We start from the raw sequence: 27,978 nt of genomic DNA on the forward strand, positions 1-27,978 counted from the left end.
GCGGTGCTCAACGCACAGAAAATCTATAGAGAATTGCTACTTCTGTTTTTGTAGAAAATAAAAAGTTGAAGTTTGTTGGACAGTGTACTAAGTAGTGTACTTTAAAGACACTCAAAAAATGAGTGTATCCAATGCTATATACCAGTGCACAAAAGAAACCATTTCTGATACAGGAATCAGTACTTGGCGGAGCACCATTTGTCAGCACTTAAAGCTTCAACCCTATGTGGAGTGGTATCCTGCAAATCATCGATTACATCCTACGACATATGGTACCACTCCTCACACAGTGCCTCATATTACTTGTTTACGGCCAGTAGATTCATGTAAGGGGATTGTGCGGACCACGGCAGAATCTAGAGTTCTATTATGTCCATGTTATTTTCAGTCGGTTGTCAGGTTTATATTATGACGTGGTGTCCCGTCATTTATGTGCCGTCCTACGACAGTTCGACTGTTTCAAAGGAAGATAGCAATTTATCTTGCAAACCTTGATAAATTTCGCAACACTGTGCTAGTCTCTCAAAGAAAAAATGTTACTGCGACATCTCCTTAAATTGCACTCCACACCGACTCCCCACGCCGTATTTCGCCGCAGGATGGTAGAATTTTGGTGAATCGTGGTGATCTGTTGATCGCTTTCATACCCATTGTCGACCGCTGCCCGAGAATTAGCAAAATCTGCTTTCATCAGAGAATGCAAGATTGCTCCAAATGTGTTCTGCTATTCACACTTGTGGTGGTCCGTGTCATTTTATAGTGATCTTTATTATGAACTAAGTTTGAAGACTTATTTTGTGCAATGAACAAAGAGTTGAGCTGGTTTTGAGGTTAATATCTCTTTCAGCAGCGAAGTTATATGAGACGGGACCTACTGATTAACGTGGATTCCGAACCACATGAGCTCCCGCCGCTGGACTTAAAGAATTGCATTTTCTTTCTTTTTACGTTACAATGGAAATTTTATTCGCGTTTGAATCTCATCCGTGGGAACTACTGCGACAACGTACTCTCACAGACTTTGCTTATACGTCATGATAATGCTCCAGCCAACAAGAGTATATGTACAGACGAAATGAATAAAAATTTGTATGAATTGAGGGTTCCGAGATCACATTTTACGTCTGGGTTCCAGACCTGTGGGTGGGACTTCGTGAGAGAAACGGGAAGAGCGATACTTATTCTGCAAGATGAAGAAATAGTAAATAGACCTGCGTTCTTCTGTTATTTTAATATTTTTCATTCGTTTTTTTTTTTTTTTTTTTCAAATTATTGTTAACCTACAACAAATAAAGTATGTAGCTGTCATAAACATCCCAAATACAATCAATTGAACTGAGGATGCATTTAATTCACTGATTTCCTCGTTGTTTGTTATGTGCATAGCCCGCCTAATATAAGTTTCTTTATACTATGTTCCTGATAATACAATATAATTGCTGAATTATATTGCTTTCAATATGAGTCTAATATAGTGGTTTATTGCTGTTGTTTGTGGTGAGGTTGAAACAGAACTTCGTTTTGTTTGTATCAAATCATAATTTGCGTGGTAACAGCATTTGTGTGTGGATAGCTTTGTATACATTCAGGTTATTGGCGAAGCTGTCAATGCATGGGCGCTCTATGGATTTCAAGTTTGATTCCCGAGCTTGGTTATTACGTTGGTATCCTTTGCCATCCGCAGGAATCATAATGTGTGTGTGTGTGTGTTCTTTTTAAGCAAATGGTTTCTTTCAAACACGTGTCGAGATTTTCCCACATTATGCAAACATTGATCGGTTTGTGCTGATCAGCCAACCACGGCTGCGTTGTCACTGGCAATTTGGATGACGAATCCTTACACTCCGGACGACTACTCGTTTCAGATATGTCATTGGTCCCGGTTGAACCTACCTTGGGTTTAAGCATGTCATTCTATCCTATCTGAATTCCGTTAACAGTTGTTAACGTTGCATGCAATATAGCACTAGGGGCGCACCCACGAGGGGTCTACCGAATCCTGACCCAGCCAAAACTTCGTAAGTCAACATAAATTTGCACACTTTCTTAATAAAAGTTTAACAGGCAAATGATTGATGTAGCATGTAAATTTGATCTTACACTTCATCTGTACTCTTGCTCTTGTAAAAGCAATACGATTCTATCATTTTTTCTGAAAATATAGGTGGAAGTATTTTACAATTACTTATCGCCTCTTCAGGTGCAGAATAATACCCGTTCAATATTACGTAGACGTAGTGGCTGGTAGTATTGGACACCCTCCCAAAGCATGGACCCTTCCCAACAAAAATTTCTGGGTCGCGCCTGCATAGCACTGATGATGGACTTACTTCTACCACATCCCCAATATCTATTTATGTAACCACGGGTAAACTCCATCAGCTCCTCCCAACCACGTGCGTGCACTATGGTGCCACTTACTGTACTGAATGCTTACATCACTACCTGCACCGGCCTTAACCTTCGCTCGGTGTTTCCAGAAAATCATGTTGCATTCGGGTATCTGTTTCCTTATGTCAGGGTAATTTATTTTGAATGTTCACGGAAATATGATTACTAGATGAAGTAAATAAGACACGAATCATTAATTTAATTATCGGTTTCATCCGCTACTGTACTGAACAAAGGAAGACGCAACTGGTGAAATGGAGATTATCATTGGATTTCCTCCACACTAGCCTATAATTCAATTCTTTATTTGAAAATATAATAAGACAAGAATCTATTAATTAATACCATGGAACAGCAAACACAGTTTTAAAAACATAAAGAAGTTATTTGAATGTTTACCTGCTTTCATTAATTCCATAATTGAGACAAGTATCTCCAACGCACTCGCAACATCCATCGTGGAACCACCTGTAGCTCGCTGCGCCTGTGGAGCGGCAGGATTCCTTGCATTTCGTCCATGACATACACTGACTCATGAACATTACTGTGCAGTTCAACGTAATTATCTCTTTCATTGGGTCTACTTCTTGTTCCGCTGTGTCTGAAAGAATAAAAGTATTAGGAATCAATAAAGTCTTGGCTTGAATCTATTTACTCTCCATTTTCTGAAGAGCAGTCGCACGTTTCCAAAAGAAACTTTGCTCCCATAAGGATATGGTATAACTTTTCATATGAACGTAATATCAATAGAAACAAGAAAAAGGAACTTCAAAACAGTTTGCGTAACACGAAATTTTAGTTAGCTTCAAAATGAAATCACCAATCAACTCAATAAAAGTGCTAAAACACTTAAGTCGAGAAGCTTGTCCTTTGAAAGCTTTAGTTTTCCACAATGCAAGACAGAGTGAAATAACTTTTGAAGAAACAAATTGACATAATTTATTTTATATTATATACATACATGTAGAACAAACTTAAAACTGTTCAAGAAATCGTATACTGACCTATACCTAAATGTCAGTATCTTAAAACCCAGCCCCTATAGCTACATAATGAACTCTGTAAGACAAAGTTGAGTCGCTGATCCCCTAGGAATGTGCATAACTGCCACCCGAGTTGAAGACTGCTTGTAATCTTGCTGGTAGAAGATGAATCAGGGTTCCCACAAAAAAAGGAAAGATCTATTTCCTTCACTTTCCCTGACATAAATTCTTGAATATAAATGGGAAAATATGGGGTAAGTTCTATCATACACTTTTTTAACGGCCTCCTCCATCTCCATATCGGTCCAACACACTCCTTTAATTACCATTTACATATTTGTTAACTATGAGTAATTGTTATTTACACAAAATTTAAGTATATAATAATATATGTATAATACAGTACCACATGCCTTGATCTTGCAAATTTTACTTTTTTTTTTTTTTTTTTTGCTTGAAAAAACAATAGAAAGTAATATAACATGCAGGCAACTCTTCCTGAGACTCTTATTGTGCTCCAGAAATCAAACATATTTTGGGTAATGACTATGAAGTATGTGCTATAGTAAAGCCGGGTGAGAGGGCGAAAGATATCTTGAGCATAAGTCATTCTTTAGTACAATGTGATTATCTTGTGGTTTGGGCTGGAGCAAATGATGTAGCAAAAAATGAATCGGGTGAGATATTTAAAGAAATGTGCACATTTTTAAAATCTGTGAAAGGGGTGAATGTTATTGTAGTAGGTATACCTTATAGCCATGATCTACCCAATTTCTCTTGTGTAAATGATGAAATATGTGAAGTAAATAACAAACTCAGGAAGTGGGTGAAGCTATACCCAAACTGTACATTTGTTGATGTTGATGTAAAGAGATCTTGATTCACAAGACATGGGCTTCACCTAAATAAAATAGGTAAAGAAAAAATAGCAAAAACACTAGCAGACATGATACAAAATAAAACCAAACTGCAACCAATTCCTCTGCCATGGCATGAAATTAATTCCCCAATCACCTCTGATGGTCAGACCAATATGCCAGTAATGGCCGATACAAATATCCAAGTATCAGTAACGATTCAAGTGCAAATGTAAAAACTAAAGATTCAAGTGCAAAGGTTATAAGCGACCCAAGTGCAAACTTTGGGAAGGGAGAAAAACAACAGAAACCAATGAGAAACAAAAAGCTTCCAAAAAACTTATTAGATGATTTTTTTAGTGATGATAAGCACACACAAAACAAAACAAACATAATACAAATAAAAGTCTATCACCAAAATGTGCAGGGGTGGAACACTCAAAAAAGGCTTATGTTAGAAATAGCAATGCTAGATGATTTACGTGATGTAGATATATGATTAACTGAACACTGGCACAAGGTAAATGAAACAGAGCACCTACATGTAGAAGGTTTCAAATTACTAGCAAATTCAAGTAGATGTCACATGAACAGAGGGGGATCGTGCATATTGGTTAAAGCAGGCTTGGATGCAAACAAAAATACGAAATTTGAAAATTTTAATGTAGACAAACATTTTGAAAGTAGCATAATAGAATTATTGCAATGTAATTTAGCTATAGTACGTTTATATAGAACACCTGACGGTAACTTAGACTTATTCACAAACAAACTGGAAACAATTGTCAGATATTACCAAGGAAGAAGAAAAAACGTAGCAGTAATAGGGGATATAAATGTTGATTTTTTGAAAACCGAAAACGATTGATTTTAAATTTAATGCTATGTTAGAAACGAATGGCCTGAAAGCAATCGTACGAACACCTACTAGAATAACCGAAAATAGCAAAACAGCAATAGATCAACTTCTGATAAATGACTTAATATTAAATAGTCATGCTAGGGTAGTGAACACTGGGTTTTCTGACCACCTCGGTCAACTCTTCACTATTAATGCACCAATAAATGAAAGTATGTCTTTAAAACGGGAACAAGAAAAAATACACGCATATAGGCGGAATTTTAATACAAATAATATTATGCACTTTAAAATGCTAATTACAGATGAAAATTAGGAAGAAGCATTTTTGCACAATGACGTAAATGAAGCCTGGAACGGTTTTCTTGATAACTTTAGTTACTATTTCAATGTAGCTTTTCTCATAAAGTGTTACTTTACAAACAAAATCTTCCAAACAATGGTGTACTCAGGGTATTAAAATTTTCAGTCAAAAAATGAAAACACTAAACTTGTTAAGGAAGAAAGGAAATATTACTGAAGCATTCGAAAAATATTACAAGAAATATAAAAATATATATAAACGTGTAATTATAGCAGCAAACAAATGCACAACGAAACTATAGTACAGCATTCGGCTAATAAAACCAAAGCGATGTGGTTATTAGTAAATAATGAAAGTAAAATAAATCAAACAAGAGAAAATATTACTGAAATAAAACAATTATGGAGTAATTCATAACCCACAAATGATTTCAGACACATTCAATTCTTATTACACAAATTTAAGTAGAATATATGACAAACACAAAAATAGCAACCAATTTGGAAAAGTTAATATAAGAAATAATGTAAATTCAAAGTACATATATCCTGCAAATGTGACCGACGTAATTAAAATTATCAATCAAGTGAAAAATAAATGGTCAGCAGGCATTGATGAAGTACCGCCTGCGCTTATCAAAAAAGTTGTAAACAGTTCTCTAGCTGAAGTTTTATGCTATTTAATGAACCTTTCTTTCCAAACAGGAGTATTTCCTGATAAAAGTTACCAAAGTTAAACCAATTTATAAAAAAGGGAGATAAAATGGATATCAGTAACTATAGACCGATTTCTCTTATTACAACATTTGCGAAAATATTAGAATTAGCAATGAACAAACAGCACTGGAACAATTTAAAAAGATCAACATGGACTTATTCAAGGAAAATCAACGGAAACTGCTATTTACCAATATCTGAATTACGTAAGCGAACTACTAGATAAAAGAAAGAATAAGTTCATAGATATATAGAATAAGTTCATAGGATTGTTTTTAGACCCTACTAAAGCGTCTGACTTAGTGCCTCATAGAGAACTTTTATATAAAATAGAGAAATATGGAATAAGAGGAGTAATAAGAAACTGGTTTCATTCGTATTTGACAGATAGAATGCAGGTGGTGGAAATAACTAGAGTAGATGGGAGAAACTCAAAAGTAACTACTTTCACATCTACAATGAATAAAATAAAATGCGGCGTACCACAAAGATCAATTCTTGGGTCATTACTGTTTTTGATATATATAAACGATCTCCTGGATAATTTAAACTTTGCAAAACCCACATTATTCGCGGATGACACAAGTGTAGCAATAACAGGTGAAAACTATCAACAATTAAATACTAACATAGAAAATACCGTAAAACAGCTAACGAACTGGTTTGACCATAATAAGTTAACAGTAAATTCAGAAAAAACCTTGTCAATAAGCTTTAAATTAACAAACTACAATCTAGATAAAAGAAGTATAAAAATAGGAGAAAACGAAATAAAACAAGTTAGTTCTGTAAAATTTTTAGGTGTACATGTATCAGCAAATTTAAAATGAGATTATCATATAGAAAAAAATGCGAATAGGCTAAGAAAAACGTGTTTCGCAGTAAAAATCATTAAAAATACTATAAACTGAAATACAGCAAAAATATTATATTACTGCTCATTTGAATTTATATTAAGATATGGATTAATATTTTGGGGAAATACTGTAAAAAGTAGAGATATTTTTGTTCTTCGAAAAAAGAGTTGTACGAATCCTAGCTTGTAGGACCCTGAGAGTCCTGTAGGAAATATTTTAAAGAACTAGCTGTACAACCGTTACCATGTTTGTATATATATTTCTTCATAGAATTTGTAAGATCCAATATAAATGAGTACACAACAAACGGTGACGTGCATTGTTATAACACAAGAAAAAAGACTAATTTTCATCCGCCAAACCATAGAACAGCAATGTACGATAAGGGAGTAAAGTATGCTGGTATTATGCTATACAATAAGTTACCAAACAAATTAAAGGTAATCAAGTCTAATGTTGCATTCAAAAGAAAATTAAAAGAATACCTATTGTCACATTGCTCCTATACAATAGATGAATATAATCAATTAAATAGTCACAATTTAAATAGTAGTAACAAAGTAACAAGATAGGTCCATTTATGATAGGCATGCTGTAGTATTAGTGTAATAATATTTCAAATTACTATAATATATAAATGTATGAATTATGTTTAACAAATGTGTCTAATATATGTACATGACGAATCCCATGTACTATCGGAAAATTATTTCCAAGTTTGTACAGAATGGAGGATAAATAAAATGAAATGAAATATTACTATGTCCTAAAATGAAATGAAATTAAATCTTAAAGTTTTACATTCCACGGTTATGCCGTCTAGGCTAGAGACAGTGATGATGAGAATGAAATGGTGGAATGAAGAAAGTGGGAGGAAACGGAAGGACCGTGAGAAAACTCATGCACATGGTGTTTGTTCACCACAAAGTTCATCGGGCACGAGCTGGGATCGAACCAAGGACCCCTAAACCAGAAGTAAACACTACCACTGAGCCACCGGGATCCAATATCAGTCCTAATATTGCCAACTCAGATACATTATTTCTCACTTTACATTTTGTAAACAGAATTTTATTTTGCTTTCAGTTCTTGAATTTGTTTTCCGAGAGCGTCTTGTTCTTGTTTGTAACATAATTCAGTGCCCCCTCGTAGCGTAGTCGCTAACGCTCTCGCCTTCAGTGCAAGCGGTCCTAGGTTCGATTCCCGGTGGGGGAGCTCGGTCGAAAAAGTGTAAAGCGCTTTTTCAGGCCAGCCACCCTGAATGAGGTTTTCCTGTGTTTTCCTCATTCACACCAGGCAAATGCCGGGGTGGTACCTAACTTATAGGTCCCAGGCCGCTTCCTTCCTTCCTCAATCCTTCTTTTTTCCCTTTCCCCGGGTTGTGTGCTCGCCGAGGGACGTCATCCCTCAAAACGTGACGGGCTAAATGGTCATAGATGCTTAAAGCTCAGAAATCTAAATCCTAACATAATTCAATATGTTTCTTCTTTTCTTCCAATTTCTTAACTTCAGCACTTACTTTTCTTCTTTCACCTTTGATTTTACTTTCCTCTGCACTATTGATTTGTTTCTGTTTAAGGTATCCTTCATTTACTCACTCAATATTGAGTGCAATATTGAATTAGTGATTTAATGGTTAAGTTTTAGGTGTTATACCTTGTCATCTAGGACATTTTTCAACCACTACCAGAACAAGGTGGAGCTCCTCAGTCTAATGAAGAGAAGGCTTACATGGGCCAAGTGTTTCTGCCCACACATCTATTTTTCGTAACCAACATTAGGCAAAGTAAGTCGGCTATCCCTTCACTATGCGGAAGTGGAAACTGTAGAACAGTACCATACGGCTGCAACACTTTCATAGTATGTACTAACCACTTTTGAAGTTGTTTATCATATGGAAACCTCGTTATATAATCCATATTTCGTTTTAACTATTTAGCTATACTAATAAAACCTGCGTAAAATGATTGGATTAAACTTTAGATAGTGATCTTTGAGCAGCAGAGTGAGCGGACTATGAAGTTAATATTCTGTGTAACATGCTTACCACTGCAAGAAGCTCGACCCCTTCTTTTCCTCATTACATCATTTTAGCTCTGGTTTCTTGTGTACCATGCCGTTACCTAACACATGCAAAGTTCAAAATTCTCCATTATCTAGTTCATGTATTTCTTTCGTCTCAACTTACGACATATTCTTCGAAGTTTCAAATGACTACTTTTTCTCTCCAACTTTCAAATTTTCAATATATAATAACGTTTTGATTCCTTCTTACATTTTTTTGGCTACATTTTACGATTGGATTTTGCTTCAGTAGTACGGGATCACAATCTGAAAAAATATTGGATTTAGAGCAAACCTTTGCGTCTTTTTATAGAGGAGCCACCAAGAGAAGGTCTCTGAAAGCTCGCAGTAGTGTTGTCACTACTCACGTGTCAAGGTTTTGTCGGTGCATCTATAATGGTAGTCTTGTTAATGGCATAAAACAGAGTGGCCGTGGTTGGTAACACTAGCATCAAAGTAGGGGATGTATTTTCACTCCGCACGACGTAACAAACTTCAGGGACGATCTCATGATGGATCCTCTATAACTATTTAGAAACCCATCCTATATCATTGACCTTTACTCCATTTGATAAATATTCCTACTGCTGAAGAAATTAAGGCTTCCAGATTTCTTTTCTGTTGTACGATTGAACCAGATGCTTCATTATCGTTAGCGAACTGTGCCGTCAAAAGTTGGTTATTCTTTCTCATTTACTTCCCTTCCTTTTCGCACATAATTGATATAATGCATTACGAATATTCCTATTCTCTGTATTTCTTCTTTCTTGTTCAAACAAGATTTTATATCATGGAAAATTTCCAAAACGATATCGATTCATGGTGTTTATACGAACTTGTTTTAATATACTTGTCTTATAAATCAATTTCAAACATGTTTCGCTGCGAATAAATACAGTAACAGTTCTTATACTTACATATTCTGTATTTAATTTCTTTTTCGTACTTGGTCCGATAAAAGGCGATGTTAAAATCCACAGGAAATGTAAAACTATGCCAACGATTCGCATCATCAGGACCCGATGTAAGAGCGACGAACAAGTCTGGAAATGTTGTCTGAAATTCTTCCACGTGGCTCTTTCGGCTCAACTCACCCATTGTATTGTTTGGTTTTGGACACATATCTGAAACAAAATGAAAATAATATTTTAACTTACATATTACGACAATGAATAATATACTGTATCTATCTAACTTTGTACACATAGTCAAATTTTGCAACTTACTTTGCATTTGAAGAGACGCGAAAACAATCTAATATTTTCGCAGTACAACCAGTTACTCTGTCCCAATCTTTCTCATAGATTTCATTCACCTAAACAGCAATACCGTTCTAAGGACCCCTTTTAATTTTTAATGAAAGGTAAGTATCGACAAGTCCCCGTTAGTAATGGTGGAAAATTTGTGAATTGTGTGCGTTACTAAACAAGGCTTTTCAAATCTTAACAGTAGTAGAAAATGGATCGATCTGGAACAGTATTGGACAACTCACAAGCCCCTGGGAAATTGAGCACCTTGCACCGTGAACCCACGGTCTTTTACGACCTCCATTTTAGGGGTGAATTTGTTCCCTTTTATGAGCACTTTTTAGGGGGTGTATTCGTTCTTTTATGACCACTTTTTAGGGGGTGAACTCGTTCCCTTTTATGAGCATATTTTCCAACCCCTATTAACACATAGCATAACAAGGGTATACTCGTTCTCTTTCATGAGCATTTTTTCAACATAGCAGACAATGAACATAGCACATCAGACAGAGACTACGAAACATAACAGAGCAGATAATAAACACAACCACCTCCATTTTAGGGGGTGTATTCATTCCCTTTTATGAGCATATTTTTCAACCCTTATTTTAACATAGCAGAAAGTACACTGAGACTATGAACACACAGCAGAACAGATAATACATAGCACAGCTAATAAAAGAACATGGCTTATTTTCCAACCCTTATTTTAACATAGCAGAAATTACACTGAGACTATGAACACACAGCATTTTAGGGGTGTACTCGTTCTTCAACCCCTACGAACACATAGCAAAGCAAGGGTGAACTCGTTTTCAACCCCTTAGCATAAGACTATGTAACATAGCAGTTACGAACACATAGCAAAGCAGATAATAAACACAACCACCTCCATTTTAGGGGGTGTATTCATTCCCTTTTATGAGCATATTTTCCAACCCCTATTAACACATAGCACAGATTACATAGCAGATCTAATACGGCTTATTTTCCAACCCTTATTTTACCATAACAGAGACTACGAAACATAGCGGACATAGCACAGGGGGTGTATTCCCACCCCTAATTGAACATAGCAGAAATTACACTGAGACTATGAACACATAGCAGAGCATAAGACTACGTAACACACAACAACCTCCATTTTAGGGGGTGTATTCATTCCCTTTTATGAGCATATTTTCCAACCCCTATTTCAACATAGCACATCAGACAGAGACTACGAAACATAGTGAAGATTATATAACACATAAGAGTACATAACATAACAAGGGTGTAATGAGGTTGTATTCGTTCCAACCCCTATTTCAACATAGCACATCAGACAGAGACTACGAAACATAGCAGGGGTGGACTCGTTCCCTTTCAACCCTTATTTTAACATAGCAGAACTAGTAAAAGAGTATGACTTATTTTCCAACCCTTAATTGAAGATAGCAAAGAATACATAAGACTACGGGGGTGTATTCCACCCCTATTTGAACATAATGAACATAGCAGAGAATAGGGGTGTATTCGTTTTGGATTCCACCCTTAATTGAACATAGCAGAGAGTACGTTCCCTTTTAAGGGTGTACTCGTTCTACTGTAACATAGCAGTTGGCCTATTTTTCAACGCCTATTTGAGCATAGTCCATTTTTAAGGGGTAAACTCGTTCTAACCCTCTATAGTAAATATAGTCATTTTAGGAGTGAACTTGTTCTAACCTATATTTGAACATAACAGAGATTATTTAAAGATTGCAGAGGAATGCGAACTTCCGTGTTTTGTTATCAGTTACATAATAACTTCCGCCATATGTGGATAATTCTCATTACGTCATTCATCCGGATTTTAAAAACATTGAGCTAGTTTTCTCTTTAAAAGACAATACGGTCATTCAACGATAGGATTGAAAAAAAGGAATCCCTGAACGTAATGCAATCAATCACAAAGATATAACTTGTCATTCAACGATAGGATTTAAAAAAAAGAGAGGAATCCCCGACCGTGACTCATCCCGATTGCGCAATATGACGTAATGCGATCACACAGGTATAAAAGACTGACCGAGATGTTTTTTGTAATCACTTCCTGTTTGGTGTTTGAAGTGTAAAGTTCAGATTTTTTGTGTGTGTGCGCTTATATTATTAGTGTGGTTTTGTTTTCTTTTTTAGGTAAGACATTTTATAATAATAATATTATATTATAAAAACTCACTTCAGAATTATTATAGTAACTTTGAGTTATTTTTAAAAAAAATGGCAACAAAAAAGGTTAAATCAAATACTATCAATTCACCAACTGATACTCTATTTAATAATAATTTGAAAAAAAAAATCATTTTAAAATGTGATACTGTTTTAAATGAGGATAGTGGATGTTTTTTAAATAATAAAAGAAAAGACTGTTTAGATATATTAAAACAAGAACAAACTAATACATCGTTTAAAGTAAATTTTTCCTTTGGCTACAACTTTTGTAAAACCAGTAGATTTAGAAACATGTAAATTCTTTGTAAATAGTGGTAACGAAATTATTTTACCGAGTACAGATGTGAATTCTATAATTAAAAAACTATTTAATAAAATTTTAGTTGAACAAGAAAATAGAGCAATTAAGAAATCTGGGTGGTCTTTATGTTCTGAACCAAACCATCACTTAGAAATTAAAATCAGTAAATATGATCCTCTGTCAGCTTCATCATTTATAAAATTACCTCAATGGATTTTATCTAAAAAGAATTGTGTTCTAAATATTCAAAATAATGATAATAGATGTTTTATGTACTGCATTCTAGCTGCGTTGCATCCAGTAAAAGAACAACCAAATCGTGTAAATAATTACATACAATATATTAATACTTTATTACCATTATTTGAAAAAAACTAATATGAAATTCCCAGTTAAAGTAGAACACATAAGCAAATTTGAACATATGTATAATTCCGTATTTACTAAGGAACAAATTTCTATTAATATATATGGCATTGATTATGATAATGAAACAATTTTTCCGTTACGTATAAGCGAAAACACATGTGTAGATAAACGTATAGATTTACTGTATTGTGAAGAAAATTGCAACAGTCATTATTGTCTTATAAAAAATCTCAATGCGTTATTAAAAAATCATAAAGAGAAAACTTATGTAAAATTGCCTCAATGGATTTTATCCACAAAATGTGTTATAAATATTCAAAATAACGATAATAGATGTTTCATGTATAGTATTCTAGCTGCTTTATATCCCGCAAAAGATAATTAACATCGTGTGAATAATTACATACAATATATTAATACTTTATTACCATTATTTGAAAAAACGAATATAAAATTCCCAGTTGAAGTAGAACACATAAGCAAATTTGAACATATGTATAATTCTGTATTTACTAAGGAACAAATTTCTATTAATATATATGGCATTGATTATGATAATGAAACAATTTTTCCGTTACGTATAAGCAAAAATACAGGTGTATTTAAACATATAGATTTATTATATTTAAACTCTCATTATTGTTTAATTACAAATTTAAATGGTTTAGTTAGACATCAGTTAGGTAGTCATCAAACATTTATTTGTAGACGATGTTTAGTATCTTTTTATAACAAATCAAAATTAGATGAACATGAGATATTATGTAAAGAACACACTCCAACCAAAATTAACATGCCGAAACAAGGAGATGTTTTAAAATTTCGTAAACTAAAATTGTTATTACAGAATGATGTCATAATAGTTGCAGATTTTGAAAGTTTATTAAAACCTATAAATAAACAAAGTGGATCTCATACAATGCAAATTCAGCAACATATACCATGCAGTTTTGGTTATATTGTATGTTGGAGTAACAACTATATGAAATCAGATTTAGTTATTTATCGGGGAGAAAATGTATCGATGAAGTTTATGTCTGCTATGGAGAATGAATTAAGAAAAATCATAAACATATTAGATCAACAAAAACCATTAATACCATTAAATAGTTCTCAGTTACAGGAGTTTAATCTATCCACAAAATGCTCTGTTTGCTATATTAAATATACGAGTAACAATAGAAAAGTTAAACATCATAACCATTTAACTGGTCAGTATATTGCCACGGTGTGCAACAATTGCAATTTACAAATTAAACGTCAAAGTAATTTTGTCCCTGTCTTCTTCCATAATTTGTCTGGGTATGATGCACATTTATTTGTGAAAGAATTAGGTTGCACCCCTGGCAATATTTCTGTGATTGCTGAAAGCACTGAGAAATACATCACATTCTCTAAGCACTTTAATTTTAATGGTAGACCTATCGAGTTACGTTTTGTAGACCTATTTAAATTCCTGCCATACAGTCTCGAAAACTTGGTGTCAAAATTAAAACCTGAGCAATTCGTCTATACAAAGCAATATTTTTCTGATGATAAGTTCCCTTTAATTCTTCGTAAGGGAATTTATTATTACGATTACATAACATATTTAGATACATTTAATGAAATTGAATTTCCTGAAAGAGAGGCATTTAATAAATTGAATGGAACACAAATTTCCGAGACTGATTATCAATATGCAAAACTGATTTGGCGTGTGTTTAAATGTGAAAATTTAGGGGACTACCACGATCTATATTTAAAATGTGATGTACTTCTCACAGCAGATGTATTGGAGAATTTTAGAAAGACATGTTTAAATGCTTTTTGCATTGATCCGATTAATTGTTTTACTGCACCTGGGTTTGCTTGGCAAGCCATGTTATATAGAACAAAAATTGAACTTCAACTTTTATCAGATATCAATATGTATATGTTTGTAGAAAAATCGATTCGCGGAGGTATTACTCAAGCTGTGTTAAGGTATGCCAAAGCTAATAATCCCTACGTACATGATTTTGATGCGGAAAAAGAAAAATCTTATTTACTGTATATTGACATGAACAATCTGTACGGACTATCAATGATTGACTATTTACCATATGGTGGTTTTCGGTGGGAGGATAAAATTGACAATTGGCAAGATAAAAATAAAATTATCAATTGGTCCACGGATAGTGAATGTTTTTTTTCTAGAAGTGGACTTAGAGTATCCAAATTATTTACACGAATACCATTCTGATTTTCCGTGTGCTCCCACTAATGAAGTTCCACCAAATGGTAAATACTCAAAATTACTATTGACACTTAAATCGAAATCGAATTATATCTTGCATTATAGAGTATTACAATTTTATCTAAAACAAGGTTTAATATTGGTAAAAGTACATAAAAAATTATGGTTTCGTCAATCTAAATGGCTTGCATCTTATATACAAGAAAATACTCAACGCCGTGCAAATGCTACAATTGAATTTGAAAAAGATTTCTATAAGTTATTAAATAATTCTGTATACGGAAAGACAATGGAGAATGTACGAAAACGCATTGATATAAAATTAATTAACAATGAAAAAAGTGTAAAAAATTAGTAGCGCAAAATCAGTTTCAAAATTGGGTAAAATTAGGAGATAATCTTGCATTATTCCATATGTTAAAAAAATTTGTAACTTTAAATAAACTGATCTATGTAGGAGCTACAGTTTTGGAATTATCAAAATTAGCAATGTATGAATTCCATTATAATATAATGAAACCTCGATATGGAGATAAGATTAGTATTGCTTATATGGATACTGACTCTTTCATTTACTATATTAAAACCAACAATATTTATAACGATATAAAAGACATGATTGGGTATTTTGATACCTCAAATTTTTCTCAACCTAATCCGTATGATATTCCATGGAAAAATAGTAATTCCGGCAGAATGCCAATCCATTTATAATTTCCCTGCAGTGTAAATTGTCTCCACATTAAATTACGTAATGATCTATTAAATCTTTCAATAATACTTGCTTTCACATCACTGTACGTGGAATAATGTTTAATGTTATTTTGGTTCATCGCCTTCTGAAACTCTGAATTATAAAATTCTCGACCCCTGTCAGTTTGTAAAAATTTAGGGCTTTTGTTTGCTTTTCTCAGTACTGTTATAAATGCTTGTGTAATTTCTTTCCCAGTTTTATTTTTCACAGGAATAGTCCAAGCATATTTAGAGAATGTATCTATCACAGTTAATAAATATTTGTAATTTCGATTAATTTTTGCTAGACCTTTCAATTTTCCACTATTCATTTCAACTAAATCAGCTTGCCATAAATCATGAATCCCTTTCGTTATAACGGGTATTCGAGGATAGTTTCGTCTTGCACTTTTATGTAATTCTGCAACTATTTGTTCTCGAACTGATTGTGACATCATTTCTATATATTTCTCCTAAAATATTATTTACATATTTCACATTGATTATCATTATGCTGTTTTCGATTGAAAAACTTTCTTTAAAAAAAAAGAATTATTTTACATTTTACACTTATTACAATATTTCAATGGTAACTGATAATGTCCCCATGGCAATGTATGAATGTTACAATTAAGAATACATCGCTTGTCATCATGAGGATCTAAAGCAATTTTATTAACAGATACTGTAAAGATTTCATGTTCTTTAGATTGCAACTGTGTTTGTGTCTTCCTAATAGTTCGATTATGGTTTAAACAATCCTTAAAATCTTCGATACAGATCATACTAGTTACATTTTTTCTTATACCCTTAATTTTTTTTATTTTTTTTTATCAGATTTAGTGCGAATTGCATAAGTTTTTGCTCATAAACCGACATATTCAATAATGGGAAGTCCACCAATCCAAAAACTACTTTCCATTTTAGCATGTTTAGATTTGTTGCAATTTTTTTTAAATGCTCGGAACCAAATAATTTTATTGAGTAATGGAAAGTATTTGATTGAAATTTTATATGTTACTGCAAAGTAAGCTCTACTTAAAGTGCCATAGTAATGGGAGCTGAACGACACATCGGACGAAAGAATGCTTGAGGCCAGTCTTCATCTCCATGGTTCAAATGTGTTCCCATAACCGCGGGGTGTGTGCTGCTATTGGTGGTTGCCCCTTTTGTTGAACTCATGACAAAAATGAAATGAAATCTTTGAGTTTTACATCCCACGTTATGCCGGTTAGGCTAAAGGAGACGGTGATGATGAGAGATGAGTGAAATGGTGGAATGAAGAAAGTGGGAGAAAACTGGAGAACCCCGAGAAAACCCACGCACACGGTGTTTGTCCACCACAAAGTTCACTTGGCGGGGGTTGGGATCGAACCCGGGACCCCAAGCACCAGAGGTGAACGCTCTACCATTGAGCCACCGCACCCCCCAAACTCATGACAGTACACCCAGATTAGCTAGTGGTCTAAAAAAAAGTTGATTTTTGGGTGGCCATTTTGGATTAAAGTTTCTTATATTGTCGTGATTTATTCGCCATCATACAACATACATCTTCATACCAAGCCGAGCGGTCTGCGGCGATCGACTTGAAGGCCCCGGGTTGAGTCCCGGAAGGGTCATGTGTATGGATTTTAACAGCATTTGTTTTTTCGTATTGTGTCAGGGGGGGAGGAATCGTACGGGATAAAAAAGATTTCAGTCTGAAAAAATTGGAGAGAATATCCTCCCCAGGATACTTTCATGGGAGTAAGGAATTAGTAAAAATATAGGATATACATTTTATAGTAGGTTTTAAAATATTGGTTGGGTATCCTATTTTTTTCTGAAATTATGTTCTTCAATGTTCGAATTTTGATCATTCTCATGATATTTTCTGCTTTCAACGGAGTTCCATGAATATTATACCAAATGTTCTTTACACTCTGCAAAAAACCATTTCTGAAGATAATTCAGGTCCTAATGAATATTATTCACTAGGAAAGGGAAGTATTCCCCTCTTCTCAACATGGAAGCAGAGGACAATTTCGCACTCTGGTCAGATCAAACATTTCCGCGTAACAAAACGAAGTGCCCCCTGTAAAACCTCTACACCTAAAGTGTTATTATTAGTATCATAAATTTGCTGAAAGCAAACAATTTGAAGGGTTCGTCGATAATATCTTTGCTTTCTTTGTCCTTCGCCCGCCTTCCAAACGAAGGGGTGAATTTTACAACATGACTACTGTATAATAAGCGAGCGATTGGTAAAATGGTAAAAGTGTGTTTATATATATATATATATATATATATATATATATATATATGTGTGTGTGTGTGTGTGTGTGTGTGTGTGTGTGAGAGAGAGAGAGAGAGAGAGAGAGAGAGAGAGAGAGAGAGAGACAAAATTTTAGTTGCAAGATGACATACTTCAATTGCCGTTTTCGGTTCGTATAGCGAAAAGAGTACCGCCACCAGAGAATAAAGACAAGTGTAGTCTGTTCTGTTCTCTTCTGCCATCTCAGCCAGAACTTTCAACTACAGCCTATAATAAGTGTAGACCTTACCCAGTTTTCAAATTGAATAGATGGTGGTGGTAGTTGGGTTTCTAGACCTTGTAAAAATCTTCCCTGTCTTTGATTTTGTTTGTCATCATTCCAGCCAGAAATGAAAACAATGAGAATTCCTAAGTTTACAGCAAGGGAAATTGGGAACAAGACATTAAGGATGATATTCCTGGAAGCTCATGTGACGCTTTTCTATGAAGGCTTTTCAACATGTTTTTTCACAAAGGGGATTTTCCTTTTGCAATCTATATGACCACTGGCAATTTCAATCTTGGCCATTCCCGCCAGCGTTTTCATTTTCGAGACGTCCCGTCTCGTCTCGTGTCTCGCCTAAAAGGGTTATGTCTCGTCTCGTGGCAACACTAGATACAGGCATGTCCTGGCGGCAATTTTGAACACGGTGACCGATATAAAAAAATCTTTTGCCACATCACTGTTTAATGTTTGGAGATCTATCGAACGAGGTATCACTCGCCCTGTTTCCATTTAAAATTTTAAAGTTGGGCCCTGGGGGCACCTTGATAACACCATTCGATGTGCCCCATGGCGTTTCCTATTCAAGTTTTGCTTGGCTTAATTATGTTCAACCGTTTCCGTGGAAAGATTAAAATGGGCCACTCTGTATATAATACATAGGCGCGAATCCAAGAGGCGAGGCTATAGGGTCTATAGCCCCCCTTGACACTCAGGTATACACTGAATAAGATGGGCTTCAATACTGCTTTACACTGAATAAAACTGCCAACTATGGTTTAGCACCTCCCTTGATCGTATTATATATATATATATATATATATATATATATATATATATATATATATATATATATATATAGGGTGTCCATGAAGTCCTTTGCCACCCCTGAAACTCGGAAACTGTGAAATGTATGTCAAAACGAGAAAACACGTATTTCATCATTTCAAAAGTACCATGTATTGAGGGATACAAAGTTGCCCCAGGGTTCCTCGGAGGGTCCCAAACGGGGTCCAACTCAAAATTTTCAAATGGCAAGGGGGGTAAGGTAGTAAGTCGTTTGAATCTATTGTTAATAGAAGGAAGATGGAACAGGAATATTACAGAGTAGTACTTGTAATAGGAATATTAGTAATAGCGTCAGAAGTAGTAGTACACACACTTCTACTTGAAATAGTATTGTCAGTTTGTAATGCAAACATGATACCCAGTTAATCAAACCTTTCAATAGACGTGACTGTTTGCATATCTCTCAGCTCACCCAATCCCTGTTCTTTCGGACACTGTTTGTATAGCCGTTCCGAACATGTATCATCTTTCTTTTACCAATAACTTTCAAAGAATATGGTACTTGACCCTTTTCCTATTCGCAAATTTTAAGCTAGACCCCACTTAGGAACCTGCACGGATTCTGGGACAAATATTTGCACATCAAAATGCTGTACTTTACAAATAAAGAAATACTCCTTTTAGAGTTTTGACATCTTATGTTTTACCATTTCGGATCATTGGAAGTGACATATACTTTTCGATGAAGGCCATGTTAACATTTTAATCCCCCCGCCATTTCACGCAGGGTTGGTATTGAAACATAAGACCTGTTCCATCTTCGTTCTTTTAACAATAGCTTTCAAACGATATATCACTTGATCCCCCCTTGCCATTTGAAAATTTTCAGTTGGACCCATCTGGGATCCCCGAGGGAGCCTGAGGCAACTTTGTTTCCCTTAATACGTGGTACTTTTCAAATGATGGCATACGTGTTTATCAGTTTTTATTTCAGTTGAGCCATTTCATATTTCTAGGGGTGGTCAAAGACTTTTCAATGCAAACTGTATTAACATTTTGACCTGCCGCCATTTTGCACAGGTTTACTATAGAGCATCGAAACTTATTCCATCGTGTTTCTTTTGAAAATAGCTTTCACACGATATACTACTTGACCCCTCTGCCATTTGAATAGTTTGGGTTGGACCCCATCTGGGACTCTCCGAGGGACCCTGGGGTAACTTTGCATCACCCAATACGGGGTACCTTTGAAATGATGAAGTACGTGTTTTCTAGTTTTGACACATATTTCACAGTTTCCGAGTTTCAGGTGTGCAAAGGACTTTATGGAGACCCTATATATGTATAGCAGCGTTTTATTTCAGCGGCATTGCATTGCACTTCGATACACAAAATCCCAGAAATGTGATGCAAATGAAAAGGAGTATCGCAAAATGTGATAAATCTATGATCATAATTGATTACCGAAGTGGCCTATTTTTGCAACAGAAAACTGTTTATTATTATATTTCCTTTATGACAGAATGATTCCCTTTATATCTTAACTATGTGTTACATTTCGGTAAGTAATATTCACACTTGTCTTCATAATTACTCATGGATGCGTGTAGTCTTCAACCTGCTCTAGTTTTGTAACAATCGAAAATCAAACAAATGTTCATAGGACTTTTTCGACTTATTTTCACATATAGAATCACCTCACAAATTATGTGACATTCCTCCTGAATCACCCTGTATATAAGTAACAAAGTTTTAATTTATTCATAAATCTTAAAATGGCACTTTGTTCCACGAAATTTACTACATTTTTAGAACAGTTATCGCTAACATTATTACATTTTTTACTAAAGCAGTTTTCTATAAAGGTAACCAAGAAAATTCTCTCGCTTTTTGTGGAGGTTTGTGTTCAATTGGCCCTCCCACCGTGAGTTGAATGCGAATGGAGATAAGGCGAAGGTCAGTTGTGGGTATGGGTATATCCAACATACTACCTGGTTGTGGCAGTTCACTTACACAGTAAACTTGCGTAAGGACAGAGTGAACATGGGACTTCCACAGAGCATCATAAGGGCATGTATGCTGTACGAGTTCAAACTGAGGTCAAACTGGCGGAAGATATGCCAGGCCTTCTGTGAGGGTGTCGTCACTACGCGGAAAGTGCAACGGTGGTTTAACAAGTTTAAGGACGGTGACGAAACACGTGCCGGAAGACCAATACATGTACAAAATGAAGATCTTGTGGCAGCAATTGAGGCGAACAGTGGCCAGACATGTGAGGAACTGGGACTACAATTCTGTGTGAGTGCAGAAACCATTCGACAGCACCTCCATCAAGTTGGGAAGCACTAAAATTTGGGTCGATGGGTTCCACGTGATTTGAACGGGACAGAAGGCAACGCGAGCAAACACCTGCTGAAACATGGCTGCGTAATAAATGAACACGTAATCCATCTATTAAAATGCTATAATAACAACAAAAGTTCCTCACCTAGAACCTACAATTTTGGATTTCAAACCTTTGATTTACGGTTATTTGTGATTTCACATATGACATGGACAAATATTTTAAACTATGTGTACTTTAAATAAATAATTTAAATAGTTTTTTTGATAAGGTTTATATATTTAAAATTATTGTTCAAAGCCTTTGTATTTTAAAAAGCCTTTTCCAAAATCAATGCAAATGAATTGAGCTGCCATCTTTGGCATTCTTTTAAACTATACGTTTGCGGACGTTTGTGTGTTTGTGGCCAATCCTTTCGACAATGAGATCTCGGAAACTACACGCTCTAGAAAGATGACGTTTTCACTGATCGATTGCAAATTTTGCGTAGATTGTCCAGTTCTAACTGAATGTTTAAAAAACATGGCCATCATTTCTTTCTTACATTGTTATGGATGCACTGGAAGTGTTGAAATTAAAAAAAAAAAAAAAAAAAAACTAAAGCATCCTATACTATGCATTACACATTCCAACACCACACCATTGTATACATGGATTGCATACATCTCAGGCGTTTGTTTCATGGCCAAATGAATGAAAAACGAAGAATAACGATTTCCCCAGTCTAAGTTGAATCTTTATTGTTTGGAGTGTTTAGCCCAATGAACACCATGTACCACTGGCATTATAATTAATTGTGTGTGTAATGTATTTGCTTATTACATACTGCATGCAAGAAGAAAGAAAACACTGATCATGCATGAATTAAAAACTCCAACTGGAAGTAGGCTCAAATCTTGCAAACGGTGCGAGATATTAACCTTTTCAGGACGGGCAGGGATTTCAAGAAAATCGTAACCTTTACTTTGGCGGCCCTAGCACCCCTCCTAATTCTGAAATGGGTATGAATTATAACTTGTTGGAAAGCTTATGAAACAAAGATTCTAGTAAGATAACCTTTGAGGCTACCGCACCCAACCCGTAGAAGAAGAAAGAAAGAGAAAAAGTGAAAAAATATTTTTTTCGAAATTTGTGAGTCTGGCAACACTGTTTCTAGTCGTACGCTAGAAAAAATATTCTGACCTGTAGGCCAGACATTGATAATAATTACACCAAAAAAACGAAGGGCAAAGGTACAATAGCTAGGTAAAAAAAAATCGGAAGATAGAATCTAGGTGAATCATCCTGTTCCTATTTTCCCGAGAAATTTTCGTCTACCCTTGCGTTGGCAGGCTTGACGACGCCCCTAAATGTCACACATAAACAAACCATACCTCGTTGGAAACCTTATAGAACAGACATTTCAGCAAAGTAACTTTTGTGTCTCTCGGACCAAATTAGTAAAAGAAGAAGACGACGAAAGTCATGTTTTTTTTTTTCAAAAATACAATTCTTCAGAATTTGTCAGACTGTGGCAACGCTGATATATACCGTACGCAAGCAAAAAAAAAAATCTCACATTTACGCCAGACATTGGGGACAATGATATTAAAAAATGAAAGGTGTAGGTGCAATAGAAATGGAGGAAAAAATTCGGAGCAACGAATCTGCGTGGATCATCCTGTATTTTTTTCGATAGATTGTGGTATACGCTAATATCGGCAGGCTTGGCCACGCTCCTAATTGTCACAAACATATCAGCTGTACCTCGTTGGAAATCTTATGGAACAAACATTCCAACAAGGTAACTATTGTGTGTCTCGGGCCAAACCAGTAAAAGAAGACGAAAATCAAATTTTGGGGGGAAATTAAAATTTTTCGAAATTTGTCGGACTATGGCAACACTGTTATTTGTCGTACGCAAGGAAAATAATTCTCTCATTTACCCCCGTTATTGTGGACAATTGTGCAAAAAATAAACCGTGTAAGTGCAGTAGGAATGCACTCTTACTAACGGCAGAGAATAAACTCGCATTGGTTCACCTAACATTGTTCGTCGCAAGATCATTGTTTTTCTTTCCTTTTGCTTCGTCAGGAAGATTTTTTTTCTAAAACTAAATAACTTGTCAAAGGAGGGAGTTGAAAGAAATGCATATTTACGACCCTTAGGTTCAACTGATAGCTACAGCTGACTTTGACCAGGCTAAAAATAGAACGGTGCGTTCTGAGGTGATAACTGTTTTCCTTTCGCTCTCTCTCTCTCTCTCTCTCTGTCTGTGTATGTGTGTCTGTCTGTTCAATAAGTTATCTTGTTGGAATGTCTGTTCTATAAGCTTTCCAACGAGGTATAGCTCGTATGTTTTTGACAATTAGGAGCGTGGCCAAGTCTGCCAATGTTAGCTTATACCACAATCTCTCGAAAACATACAGGATGATTCACGTAGGGCCGGCGTTCCGAATTTTTTTCTTCACTCCTATTCCACCTAAACCCTTCATTTTTCTACATCGTTGTTTCCAATGTCTGGCGCAAATGTGAGAATTATTTTCCTTGCGTACGACAAATAACAGTGTTGCCATAGTCCGACAAATTTCGAAAAATTTTAATTTCCCCCCAAAATTTGATTTTCGTCTTCTTTTACTGGTTTGGCCCGAGACACACAATAGTTACCTTGTTGGAATGTTTGTTCCATAAGCTTTCCAACGAGGTATAGCTGATATGCTTGTGACAATTAGGAGCGTGGCCAAGCCTGCCGATATTAGCGTATACCACAATCTATCGAAAAAAAATAGATGATGATTCACGTAGGTTCGAGGTTCCGAATTTTTTTCTTCACTCCTATTGCACCTACACCATTCATTTTTTTATATCGTTGTTCCCAATGTCTGGCGTAAATGTGAGATTTTTTTCCTTGCGTACGAAAAATAACAGCGTTGCCATAGTCCGACAAATTTCGAAAATTTTGATATTCCACCCAAAATTTTGAATTTCGTCTTCTTCTTCTTTTACTGGTTTGACCCGAGACACACAAAAGTTACATTGTTGGAATGGCTGATCTATAAGGTTTTCAACGAGGAATGGTTTGTGTGTGATAATTAGGAATGTCGCTAGGGCTGTCAACGTTAGAGTACATTACAGTGGATATTGAATAATATACAGGATGTGTCACGTAGGTGTGGGATTCTGAATTTCTTTTTCCATTTGTATTGAACCGATGGGTTTGACTTTTGTGTTCATTGTCCCAAATATCTGTCGTAAATGTGAGATTTTTTTTTCTTGCGTACGATGAATAACAATGTTGCCAGAGTTCCTCAAATTTGAAATATATTTTTTTGTCTTTATAAGAAAATATACAATAAGAAAAAGGGTAAATTCAATACCCCACCTATTCACCCCTCTAAAGCCCAAAAGTCATGGACTGGGTATGGCTAGTTAGTACGTTCATTTGTCTTTATGGATGCCATTTTTTATTCTTGTAGCTCCATCAGTGGGGGTACCTCCCCCAAATTCTGAAGGGAGAGAGGGAAAACTATAAACACCCAAATTTGCCCCCTCCCCTTCACGGCGGGACCCATTACATGAATGGTATACACATGATTAGAAAGGTTCATCCTTTCTGAAGAGATACATACCAAAATCATATCTCTAGGTTAATTAGGAGCTGAGCTAGAGAGGTTTGAATTGCTGGCTTAAGGGTTAAGCCGTTCGTCCTGAAAAGGTTAAAAAAAAAAAAAAGCCGACAAAATCTCCCCTTTATGACCTCTAGTCTTTTATGAAGATGTCCTTTACTTGTGTCTGTAAAGGGTTATGTACAGATATTGTGAGGAATGACAAGGAGATTCATGCTTATATGTGAATGTTGCGCTGTGTAGAGCGCAGATTCATCTATCTATTAAAATGCTATAATAGCAATTAAAAGTGCCTGAGCTCCAACCTATAACTTTGGCTTTCAAATCTTTCAATTCATAGTCTAAATTAGTTAACTATATCTTTTTCATAAATTTTGACAAAATTAGTGTTCAAAGCCTTTGTATTTTAATAAGCCTTCTCTAAAATCAATGCATGTGAATTGAGCTTCCATCTTCCGATTTCTTTTACACTATACTAGCTGAACCTGCGCCCTACACAGCGCATCATACACTTATGAGCATAAATCATCTCCTTATTCCTCACAACATATGTACATGTCTCTTTACAGACACAAGAGAGAGAAGTCTTGATTTAAAAATAATCGGCAAGGGGTTTCATAAAGGGAAGATTTTTTCGATTATTTTTTCTCAATATCCACCGTTTGCGAGATTTGAGCCTACTTCCGGTTGGAGTTTCTAATTCATATATGACCAGTGTTTTCTTTCTTCTTGCATGCAACATGTAATAAGTAAATACATTACATACACAATTAATTATAATGTCAGTTATATATGGTGTTCATTGGGCAAAACACTCAAAAAATAAAGATTTATCTTAAGACTCGAGAAACGGTTATCCTTCCTATTTCATTATTATTTGGCCATGGAACAAACGCCTGAGACACATATAACCCCAATATACAACATTGTGGTGTTGGAATGTATAACACACAGGATATGATGCTTTAGTTTTTTTAAAAAAAATTCAACGCTTCCAGTGTACCCTAAAAAATGTAATAAAGAAATAATGGCCATGTTTTTTAAATATTCAATTAGAACTGGACAATCTACGCAAAATTTCCAATCGATCAGTGAAAACGTCATCTTTGTAAAGCCTGTAGTTTCCGAGATCTCATTGTCGAAAGGATTGACCACAAACATATAAACATAGTTTAAAAGAACTTGGAAGATGGAAGCACAATTCACATACATTGATTTTAGAGAAGGCTTATTAAAATACAAAGGCTTTGAACAATAATTTTATATCAAACTTTATGAAAAAGATATAGTTAACTAATTTAGACTATTTAAAGTACAAATACTTAAAATGTTTCTCTGTGTTAAACGTGAAATCTCACACAACCGTAAATGAAAGATCTGAAAGCTAAAGTTATAGGTTGGAGCTCAGGCGCTTTTAATTGCTATTGTAGTATTTTAATAGATAGATGTTGAGGACGTTTATATGTTTGTGGTCAATGCTTTCGACAATGAGATCTCGGAAACTACAGGCTCTAGAAAGATGACGTTTTCACTGATCGATTGCAAATTTTGCGTTGATTGTCCAGTTCTAATTGATTATTTAAAAAAGAAACATGGCCATGATTTCTTTATTACATTTCTTAGGCTACACTGGAAGCGTTGAAATTAAAAAAAAAAACTAAAGCATCATATCATATGCGTTATGCATTCCAACACAACATTGTTGTATATTGGGGTTGTATATGTCTCAGGCGTTTGTTTCATGGCCAAATAATAATGAATTAGGAAGGATAACTATTTCTCGACTGTAAGATAAATCTTTATTTTTAGAGTGTTTTGCCCAATGAACACCATATGTAACTGACATTATAATTAATTGTATATGTAATCTATTTGCTTATTACATACTGCATGCAAGAAGAAAGAAAAAACACTGGTCATACATGAATTAGAAACTCCAACCGAAAGTAGGCTCAAATATTTCAAACAGTGCGAGATATTGAGAAAAAATAATCGAAAAATCTCCCCTTTATGATACCCATTGCCGATTATTTTTAAATCAAGACGTCTTTCATTTGTGTTTTTAAAGGGACATGTACATATGTTGTGAGGAATGAGAAGGAGATTTATGCTCATATACGAATGAAGCGCTGTGTAGAGAGCGCAAGTTCAGCTAGTCTATCTATTAATATGCTACAGTATCAATTAAGAGCGACCGAGCTCTAACCTATAACCTTAGCTTTCAAACCTTTGATTTACGGTTATTTGTGATTTCACGTTTATAACAAAGACAAATATTTTTAAAAGAGTGTACTTTAAATAAATTACTTAAAAAGATATTTTTCACAAAGTTTATCCTTTTAAATTATTGTTCAGAGCCTTTGCCTTTTAATAAGCCTTCTCCGAAATAAATGCAAATGAATTGTGCTGCCATCTTTGGAGTTCTTTTAGACTACGTTTGTGTGTTTGTGGTCAATTTTTTCGACAATGAGATCTCGGGAACTACAGGCTCTATAAAGATGATGTTTTCACTGATCGATTGCAAATTTTGCGTAGATTGTCCAGTTCTAATTGAATTTTTAAAAAAACATACCCGTTATTTCTTTATTACATTTTTACGGATACACTGGAAGTGTTGAAGTTAAAAAAAACT

General features: G+C 35.0%; 1 protein-coding gene across 2 annotated transcripts in view; it reads right to left on the reverse strand.

Moving 5' to 3' along the window:
* LOC145673886 (protein twisted gastrulation-like) overlaps positions 1-27,978 on the reverse strand; it is a 133,005-nt gene that overhangs the window by 11,778 nt on the left and 93,249 nt on the right. For both annotated transcript variants that reach the window (XM_081743677.1, XM_081743679.1), the window contains exons 3-4: positions 9,949-10,155; positions 2,791-2,992 (exon numbers count right to left, since the gene is read on the reverse strand). In XM_081743677.1, the coding sequence (XP_081599803.1) occupies positions 2,791-2,992; positions 9,949-10,155 (409 nt within the window). The remainder of the gene's footprint in view (positions 1-2,790; positions 2,993-9,948; positions 10,156-27,978) is intronic.

Source organism: Thermobia domestica, chromosome 17 (assembly GCF_964235325.1).
Source record: "Thermobia domestica chromosome 17, izTheDome1.hap1.1, whole genome shotgun sequence".
Taxonomy (NCBI): Eukaryota; Metazoa; Arthropoda; class Insecta; order Zygentoma; family Lepismatidae; genus Thermobia; species Thermobia domestica.